Source organism: Somniosus microcephalus, unplaced genomic scaffold (genome assembly GCF_052327205.1).
Source record: "Somniosus microcephalus isolate GS21.2 unplaced genomic scaffold, FLI_Smic_1.0 unresolved_chr2, whole genome shotgun sequence".
NCBI lineage: Eukaryota > Metazoa > Chordata > Chondrichthyes > Squaliformes > Somniosidae > Somniosus > Somniosus microcephalus.
The window spans coordinates 80,418,241-80,428,376 of NW_028225180.1; the positions used below are offsets into that span (position 1 = coordinate 80,418,241).

Sequence of the window (10,136 nt, forward strand, 5' to 3'; positions counted from 1 at the left end):
GAGCGGGAGAGTGGGATTAGACTGGGTGGGATATTAAAGGGTGCGGGGAGTGAGCGGGAGAGTGGGATTAGACTGGGTGGCATATTAAGGGGTGTGGGGAGTGAGTGGGAGAGTGGGATTAGACTGGGTGGGATATTAATGGGTGCGGGGAGTGAGGGGGAGAGTGGGATTAGACTGGGTGGGACATTAAAGGGTGCGGGGAGTGAGCGGGAGAGTGGGATTTGACTGGGTGGGATATTAAAGGGTACGGGGAGTGAGGGGGAGAGTGGGATTCGACTGGGTGGGATATTAAATGGCACGGGGAGTGAGCGGGAGAGTGGGATTAGACTGGGTGGAATATTAAAGGGTACGTGGAGTGAGGGGGAGAGTGGGATTAGACTGGGTGGGATATTAAAGGGTGCGGGGTGTGAGGGGGAGAGTGGGATTCGACTGGGTGGGATATTAAAGGGCACGGGGAGTGAGCGGGAGAGTGGGATTAGACTGGGTGGGATATTAAAGGGTACGGGGAGTGAGCGGAAGAGTGGGATTAGACTGGGTGGGATAGTAAAGGGTACGGGGAGTGAGCGGGAGAGTGGGATTAGACTGGGTGGGATATTAAAGGGTACGGGGAGTGAGCGGGAGAGTGGGATTAGACTGGGTGGGATATTAAAGGGTACGGGGAGTGAGCGGGAGAGTGGGATTAGACTGGGTGGGATATTAAAGGGTGCGGCGAGTGAGGGGGAGAGTGGGATTAGACTGGGTGGGATATTAAAGGGTACGGGGAGTGAGGGGGAGAGTGGGATTAGACTGGGTGGGATATTAAAGGGTATGAGGAGTGAGGGGGAGAGTGGGATTAGACTGGGTGGGATATTAAAGGGTGCGGGGAGTGAGCGGGAGAGTGGGATTAGACTGGGTGGGATATTAAAGGGTGCGGGGAGTGAGCGGGAGAGTGGGATTAGACTGGGTGGGATATTAAAGGGTGCGGGGAGTGAGCGGGAGAGTGGGTGACTCGGGTGTGAGCTGCCTTGATGGGTGAAGCGCCTGTGGCTGCGTCGGCACGATGAGCTAGATGCAGCGAAGGTTGCATACCGATCGTGGTGATGACGGTCCCGGCGAAGAAGAATGAGCTGCCCAGGTCCCAGTTGGTGGTGAGGTTGGAGGAGTTGCTGACTGGATCCACTCCCGCCTCCATGGCCAGCATCATTTGCTGAGACGAAGAGGAGAGAACGCGGGTCAGAGCTGGCCGGCACGCCGCGTGCGAGAGACGCGTTACATCAGCACGGTCAGCCCAGCGCCCCGCGCAGTCTGCCCGCCCTTGCCTGTCCGCGAGCAACCAAACAACCTGAGGCAGCAGCCTACGGGGTCGGTGTTACGTCTGGCCCAGAACCCCACGGAGATCGTAGCCTTGAGGCATAACTCACGGAGATCGTAGCCTTGAGGTAGAACTCACGGAGATCGTAGCCTTGAAGTAGAACCCAAAGGAGATCGTAGCCTTGAGGTAGAACTCACGGAGATCGTTGCCTTGAGGCAGAACTCACGGAGATCGTAGCCTTGAGGCATAACTCACGGAGATCGTAGCCTTGAGGCATAACTCACGGAGATCGTAGCCTTGAGGCATAACTCACGGAGATCGTAGCCTTGAGGCATAACTCACGGAGATCGTAGCCTTGAGGTAGAACTCATGGAGATCGTAGCCTTGAGGTAGAACTCACGGAGATCGTAGCCTTGAGGTAGAACTCACGGAGATCGTAGCCTTGAGGTAGAACTCACGGAGATTGTAGCCTTGAGGTAGAACTCACGGAGATCGTAGCCTTGAGGTAGAACTCATGGAGATCGTAGCCTTGAGGTAGAACTCACGGAGATCGTAGCCTTGAGGTAGAACTCACGGAGATCGTAGCCTTGAGGTAGAACTCACGGAGATTGTAGCCTTGAGGTAGAACTCACGGAGATTGTAGCCTTGAGGTAGAACCCAAAGGAGATCGTACCCTTGAGGTAGAACTCATGGAGATCATACCCTTGAAGTAGAACTCACGGAGATCGTACCCTTGAGGTAGAACTCACGGAGATCGTACCCTTGAAGTAGAACTCATGGAGATTGTAGCCTTGAGATACAACTCACGGAGATCATACCCTTAAGAACTCACGGAGATCGTAGCCTTGAGTTAGAACCCAACCCTGCCAGCATAGCACATCCTCCCCCCACCCTCACCCCACCAAGGCCTGCCCCTCCCTCTCTCCTCCCCCCACCCCTAACCTCACCTCCATCAGCTGGTCCAGTCGCAGCGAGTCCACGCACCGATGCTCGTCCAGGAAGTTCCTCCTGGCCTCGGCGATGGCCGTCTGCTGCAAGCTCTCGAAGGGCTGCTCCAGCAGCTGGAACACCGTGGCGCCGACCACCAGGTAGGTGAGGACCACGACCAGGATGGCCAGCACCGTCTTCTTCTTCATGACGCTGGCTCGAGACGGGGCCTCCTCCCAGTCGGAAGCCACGGACGAGTAGGAGACTTGGGTCGGCTCGCCCTGGGGGGGCTGCTCGACCTCCGACCCTCTCACTGAGCGAAAGAGAGGAAAGGGCAGCGGAGGCCAATTAGAAACGGTTACACAACCTCCCCCCTCCCTCGGCACCGCCCCGGGGGGGACGGTGGGTCCTGAGCCTCAAAGGCCAGGTTTTAACCTGTTCCCCTCCTTCTCCCACCCCCAAGGCTCTGCGCTGAATTAACTGATCTCAGCCACTGTAGGGAGGGCTACAATATTCCACCCCGCAAACACCCCGCCCCCGCCCCACTCCACTAGGGAGCAGGGGAGAGACCAGCCAGGTCCCTCGCTGTCCAAAGATCCCTGCCATGTGGGGAGAAGGGTTGTGATACCCCTCATGGATAGCCGACAAGCACATGGTACAGGCTCGTGAAGAATGGCCACTTGGGCCGGTGAGCACAACACGGTAGCTGCTACTCGTAGAAGTGTCCCTGAATCTTACACCAGAGGTGGGCCCTATTTTCCAGAACTTTAAGGTCTCGGAACTGTGAGACTCCTCACTCTCCTCTTTCCTCCAACAACCTCTAGCCCCAGTTCAGCGTCTCCTAATACTTTTCCTTTCACCTCATCTTCTACCCGACTCTTTTCAACCTTCATGGTGTCCTGCACTATGAGCTTCGGGCCTTCTCCCAGGCTTTGGGCCTTCTCCCAGGCTATGGGCCTTCTCCCAGGCTTTGGGCCTTCTCCCAGGCCTTGGCCCTTCACCCAGGCTTTGGGCCTTCACCCAGGCCTTGGCCCTTCACCCAGGCTTTGGCCCTTCACCCAGGCTTTGGCCCTTCACCCAGGCCTTGGCCCTTCACCCAGGCCATGGCCCTTCACCCAGGCCTTGGCCCTTCACCCAGGCCTTGGCCCTTCACCCAGGCCTTGGCCCTTCACCCAGGCCATGGCCCTTCACCCAGGCCATGGCCCTTCACCCAGGCCTTGGCCCTTCACCCAGGCCATGGCCCTTCACCCAGGCCTTGGCCCTTCACCCAGGCCATGGCCCTTCACCCAGGCTTTGGCCCTTCACCCAGGCCTTGGCCCTTCACCCAGGCCTTGGCCCTTCACCCAGGCCATGGCCCTTCACCCAGGCTTTGGCCCTTCACCCAGGCCTTGGCCCTTCACCCAGGCCTTGGCCCTTCACCCAGGCTTTGGGCCTTCACCCAGGCCTTGGCCCTTCACCCAGGCCTTGGCCTTTCACCCAGGCCTTGGCCCTTCACCCAGGCTTTGGGCCTTCACCCAGGCTTTGGGCCTTCACCCAGGCTTTGGCCCAGTGAGGGTGAGGGAGGGAAGGTAACCGGAAAGGCGGCTCACTGACGGTCATGGCCCCTGGTACAGTCGGCAGTGACACAAGGGTTAACCACCCATTGCGGATGTGGTGAGCGGCGAATGGGTGTGGGGCCCAGTTGTTGGTCTGAAGATCTCGGAGTTCAGATTTGCATAAATCCGGCAGCTCCATAAATAAAACTGGAAAACTATAAAAGGATAAATGAAGCACAGCGATGATTGGCAGGTGGGGCTCCACCCCGGGAATGGTTCGTGGCGGAGAGGGAGTTGGTAGTAAAGGCCGGCTGGGATCAATGGATCGAACTGCCTGCAGATAACGCTGGTGGGCCTGGGCACTGCCCTCGTGGCACTGAGGCTAATGGACCAGGAAGCCCCCATTCCCAATCCCCGGCCTCTGCCGAGTACACTGGTTTCAGACTGGTGCGGCGCACGGCCCCTGCGATTGGCTTCGGCGTCCCTGGGCTAGGGAGGGGGAGGGGGAGGGGCAGGGCTGGGGTGTGGGAGGGACAAAACAGAGCAGCCAATCGCTGGATAGTGCGCGGGTGTATTGGGAGGGAACGGGATCGGACAAGACTGTGATAGCTTCCACAGATGAATAGCCACCTAGGCCCGCCTCCCTTAGAGAAAAAAGGAGAAAATACACACAGACAGACAGACAGACACACAGAAAGACAGAAAGTGTGTCTGTCTGTGTCTAACAGACACACAGACAGACAGACAGACACACACAGACAGAAAGACACACACACACAGAGAGACAGACACACACACACAGACACAGACAGACACACAGACAAAAAGACACACAGACAAAAAGACACAGACAAAAAGACACACAGACAAAAAGACACAGACAAAAAGACACACAGACAAAAAGACACACAGACAAAAAGACACACAGACAGACAGACAGGCAAAAGACACACACACACACACACAGGCACTCATACACACACACACAGACACTCATACACGCACACACAGACAGACACACAGACACAGACGGGCAGACAGAGACACAGACACACACAGACACTCGGACAGCCGGGTAGGGGAGGGTAAATGTGCAAAGAGCGCCAGCCGCCGGGACCTTCAGACACCCTGCACCCACCGAGGGCAGAGACTCTCATTGTGAAAGGGGTCTGCTATTCGGGGCGGGGGGAGAGAGGCTGTGACACGAGTCAGGAGACAAGCAGCGAGCGACCCCACACCACACCCGCACACTCGGGAAATGACTGGTGACAGCTGTCCCCCCGCCTCTCCCGTTCACCCCGAGCCAGCCCAGCCAGAAAGAGAGGGAGGATTCACGGGGGAGCAAACTTACCGTAGAAAATAATCCTTTGGGAGGAAGGGAAAAGTGATAAAGTGCTTCTCAATCACGCCGTACGGATTAAGAACCAGTCTAGTTGCGGCTGTGGAACTCGCTCAGCCTGCTTTCGGACGGCACTGACTCTTCTAAGTGCTCGGCATGAAGTCATTCTGTGCTGCAATACATCAAACCCCGTCGTTCATGGGGGAATTCAGGTTTTCATTAACGCCTGCCTTTTTATCCTGGTTTGTATTCTTGAGGTCTGTGATGTGGCTCAGGGCCACCGCTCAAGCAAGACTTCCTGCAGCCCTTTGCCTCGCCGAGCCTTTCGTTCAAAACTAATTAAATTGGCTTTATCTGAAACACTCCCTCTGCGAACTGACTTCATTCTCTGGCAACAGGGCTGAGGCAATTGTGTGTGTGGGACTGGAGAGGGGGCGGGGCAGTGTGTAAGCAAGCAAAGCCTGTGCTACTGATTGAGGTTGAGGGGCGATTCAAGGCCAGCCCAGCCCAAATAGAGGGGCTGAAGGGTCCCCCCCACCCCCCAGTACTGAGGGAGTGCCGCACTGTCGGAGGGGCAGTACTGAGGGAGCGCCGCACTGTCGGAGGGGCGGTACTGAGGGAACGCCGCACTGTCGGAGGGGCGGTACTCAGGGAGCGCCGCACTGTCGGAGGGGCGGTACTCAGGGAGCGCCGCACTGTCGGAGGGGCGGTACTCAGGGAGCGCCGCACTGTCGGAGGGGCAGTAGTGAGAGAGCGCCGCACTGTCGGAGGGGCAGTACTGAGGGAGCGCCGCACTGTCGGAGGGGCGGTACTGAGGGAACGCCGCACTGTCGGAGGGGCGGTACTGAGGGAGCGCCGCACTGTCGGAGGGGCGGTACTGAGGGAGCGCCGCACTGTCGGGGGGCGGTACTGAGAGAGCGCCGCACTGTCGGAGGGGCGGTACTGAGGGAGCGCCGCACTGTCGGAGGGGCGGTACTGAGGGAGCGCCGCACTGTCGGAGGGGCGGTACTGAGGGAGCGCCGCACTGTCGGAGGGGCGGTACTGAGGGAGCGCCGCAGTGTCGGAGGGGCGGTACTGAGGGAGCGCCGTGCTGTCGGAGGGGCGGTACTGAGGGAGCGCCGCGCTGTCGGAGGGGCGGTACTGAGGGAGCGCCGCGCTGTCGGAGGGGCGGTACTGAGGGAGCGCCGCGCTGTCGGAGGGGCGGTACTGAGGGAGCGCCGCGCTGTCGGAGGGGCGGTACTGAGGGAGCGCCGCGCTGTCGGAGGGGCGGTACTGAGGGAGCGCCGCGCTGTCGGAGGGGCGGTACTGAGGGAGCGCCGCGCTGTCGGAGGGGCGGTACTGAGGGAGCCCCGCACTGTCGGAGGGGCGGTACTGAGGGAGCGCCGCACTGTCGGAGGGGCGGTACTGAGGGAGCGCCGCACTGTCGGAGGGGCAGTACTGAGGGAGCGCCGCACTGTCGGAGGGGCGGTACTGAGGGAGCGCCGCACTGCATTGGCTGTGAAGTGCTTTGGGATGTCCTGAGGTGGTGAAAGGCGCTATAGAAATGCGAGTCTTTCTTTAATCTGTGACATGTATTTAGGGAGGAGTCAGTCTCGCCCAATAGACACTCGCTCCCTCAGTTGAACAGTTCGCCAATGTGTATGGGAAGGGGACTGGGGTAAGCGGCGATGGTCATATATCCCACCGACAGTTTCTAAGCTCGTATATACTCACTCTCTCTCTGTCTGTCTCCTTCTGTCTGTCCGTCTCTCTCTGTCTGTCTCGCTCTGTCTCCTTCTCTCTCCGTCTGTCTCCCTCGCTCTGTCTCTTCCTTTATTTATTTTACTGCCGCACTCACAGCGCGAATCCAGCCTAGCCAGTGCTGACGAAGGTCTCTGCAGGCCCAGGGTTGACACACTCTCGTTACTGCCCCGTGGCCTGGGTTCCAATCCAGGCCAGGCTGAGCTGACCAAGGTCTCCTCTGATGGGGCACCGATGTGCGTGGTGCATTGGACACTTCCCTTTCACTCTCTGGGGGTCGGGGGGAAAACCCATTCCAAGGCGAGTAAGGGTCTTCCCTATCTCTGAGTTGGACGCTACCCTTCCAATTCTGGGACCTGGGGGCTCGGGCCCAGGCCAGACAGAGGCGGAAGTAGGGCCTCTCTCTCTCTGGTGGGGCAGATGGTCAGACAATGACCGTTGACCCCCAGGGGTCAGACCCAGCCCAGACAGAAGGAATGACCCTTGCTGTCACGTTGCCCTCAATGAGATGACTGCCCAAGGACTCCAATGGCGAGGCACGTGTTCGACTGCACCAACCGCAGGGACTCTGGCAGCGTGGGCTTGAACACCACACTCAGATCCATTATTCATCATCGCTTTTCCAGAATGACATCAATAATGCACAAATATTCATTCAAGTGACCGAGTGCTGCCCCTCGTAAGGTATTCCTTTATTCCGCCACCCGGGCTGTTTGCCGGGAGAGTGTGGCAGGTGAGGAGACGTCACGCTACCTCGGCGCTGGTCCCCACCGGATTAACCCCTTCAGCTATGCAAGCGGAGCCCGGGACGCGGGATTCGTATGTGAATCCTTGTTTCCCAATCTCTCCGTGGCCTCGCCGCCCCCTCCCTATCTCTGACCACCTCCAGCCCTGCAACCCCCCGCAAGATCTCTGCGCTCCTCCAATTCTGGCCTCTTGAGCATCCCCCGATTTTAATCGCTCCACCATTGGTGGCCGTGCCTTCAGCTGCCTGGGTCCCAAGCTCTGGAATTCCCTCCCTAAACCTCTCCGCCTCTCTCTCCTCCTTTAAGACGCTCCTTAAAACCGACCTCTTTGACCAAGCTTTTGGTCACCTGCCCGAATATCTCCTTATGTGGCTCGGTGTCAAAATTTTGTTTGATAATCGCTCCTGTGAAGCGCCGCAGGACGTTTTACTACGTTAAAGGCGCTGTATAAATGTACGGTGTTGTTGTTGAATCCCCCTTTCGGTGACCAGCACTATTTATTCTAGTCTAGACTAGGCTCGCAGCCCCACTGAGTACAGATGGGCGCAGTCCGTCCCTTGTGCCGAGCCCAGCATCATTTCATTTTAATGAGTCTTTTGCCTCCTGCTCCTTAGACTCACTCGGAATTGTGTTCCCTGCTCCAGGAACTCCTCGGTGTCTGTGCCCATGGGGGTTCGAGGGAGATGAATGGGGGGGGGGGGGGTCGGGTCGTAGGCTAAACGTTCACCACTGGCGGATGGGGGGAAGAGACACTCCTCTCCTCTCAGGGTCTGGTGTAACAAGAGGCCCGGGGCACCTTGATTCCCATCGCTGGCCCGCATGGCCACAAGCCAAGCCTTAAATTGGCCATCTCATTCAGCCTGGTGCGGCCACTAGGGGAGCACTCTGCTAGGGTATTGAAGCACGTTCATGGGACAGTGTAGAGGGAGCTTTACTCTGTATCTAACCCGTGCTGTACCTGCCCTGGGAGTGTTTGATGGGACAGTGTAGAGGGAGCTTTACATTGTATCTAACCCGTGCTGTACCTGCCCTGGGAGTGTTTGATGGGACAGTGTAGAGGGAGCTTTACATTGTATCTAACCCGTGCTGTACCTGCCCTGGGGGTGTTTGATGGGACAGTGTAGAGGGAGCTTTACATTGTATCTAACCCGTGCTGTACCTGCCCTGGGAGTGTTTGATGGGACAGTGTAGAGGGAGCTTTACATTGTATCTAACCCGTGCTGTACCTGCCCTGGGGGTGTTTGATGTGGACAGTGTAGAGGGAGCTTTACTCTGTATCTAACCCGTGCTGTACCTGCCCTGGGAGTGTTTGATGGGACAGTGTAGAGGGAGCTTTACTCTGTATCTAACCCGTGCTGTACCTGCCCTGGGAGTGTTTGATGGGACAGTGTAGAGGGAGCTTTACTCTGTATATAACCCGTGCTGTACCTGCCCTGGGAGTGTTTGATGGGACAGTGTAGAGGGAGCTTTACTCTGTATATAACCCGTGCTATTCCCTCCTCTTCCAGTTCGTGGGTGTTTGCTGTTTTAATTTCAAATCATTCCAGCATCTGCCTTTATTTTAGCTTTTGTATGGCTGCTTTTGTGTTGGATTCCAGACACAGGGCTCGTGCAGGCGGTGGGGGTGGGAGGGGAGGATCGGGCGGGGCAGGAATCAACAACAACTGCAAACTGCCTCCGTGAGGCGAGACTGAACATGAAATTTCAACCCTTCACCCTCGGGGCTTTGTGCTGCGGAATCCCACGCCTGGCTCTTGGCCCAGCCCGTGTGTCTTTAGTCAAGTAATAACACAGCCTGTTGCTTTTTAAATTTATCCTTTATTATTTACACGATTCTGGTTTTGGGGGAGATTGGATGTTTCCTCGCCTACCTTGTACCAAATACCCTTCGCCACTTTTCTACCCCGCCCCCCTGCCCAGTACCTCACCCAACTGGTCCTATTTCATGTATGAGCCTCTGCAGCACTTTGCCCGTGTGCTATTTGACTGCATGGGGCATCATCTTATAGCTTAAACCTGTCTTTACAGACATCCAGAAACACGCATTAGACTGGGTGGGATATTAAAGGGTACGGGGAGTGAGGGGGAGAGTGGGATTAGACTGGGTGGGATATTAAAGGGTGCGGGGAGTGAGCGGGTGAGTGGGATTAGACTGGGTGGGATATTAAAGGGTGCGGGGAGTGAGGGGGAGAGTGGGATTAGACTGGGTGGGATATTAAAGGGTACGGGGAGCGAGCGGGAGAGTGGGGTTAGACTGGGTGGGATATTAAAGGGTACGGGGAGTGAGGGGGAGAGTGGGATTAGACTGGGTGGGATATTAAAGGGTACGGGGAGTGAGCGGGAGAGTGGTATTAGACTGGGTGGGATATTAAAGGGTACGGGGAGTGAGTGGGAGAGTGGGATTAGACTGGGCGGGATATTAAAGGGTACGGGGAGTGAGCGGGAGAGTGGGATTAGACTGGGTGGGATATTAAAGGGTGCGGGGAGTGAGGGGGAGAGTGGGATTAGACTGGGTGGGATATTAAAGGGTACGGGTAGCGAGGGGGAGAGTGGGATTA

At 57.3% G+C, this 10,136-nt stretch overlaps 1 protein-coding gene across 1 annotated transcript in view; it reads right to left on the minus strand.

Moving 5' to 3' along the window:
• LOC147092879 (potassium channel subfamily K member 2-like) overlaps positions 1-5,094 on the minus strand; it is a 43,394-nt gene extending 38,300 nt beyond the window's left edge. The window contains 2 exon segments of the mRNA XM_085976162.1: positions 1,069-1,186; positions 2,239-5,094. Coding sequence (XP_085832288.1) covers positions 1,069-1,186; positions 2,239-2,427 — 307 coding nt within the window. The 5' untranslated portion in view covers positions 2,428-5,094.
• Between the last annotated feature and the right edge of the window lie 5,042 nt (positions 5,095-10,136).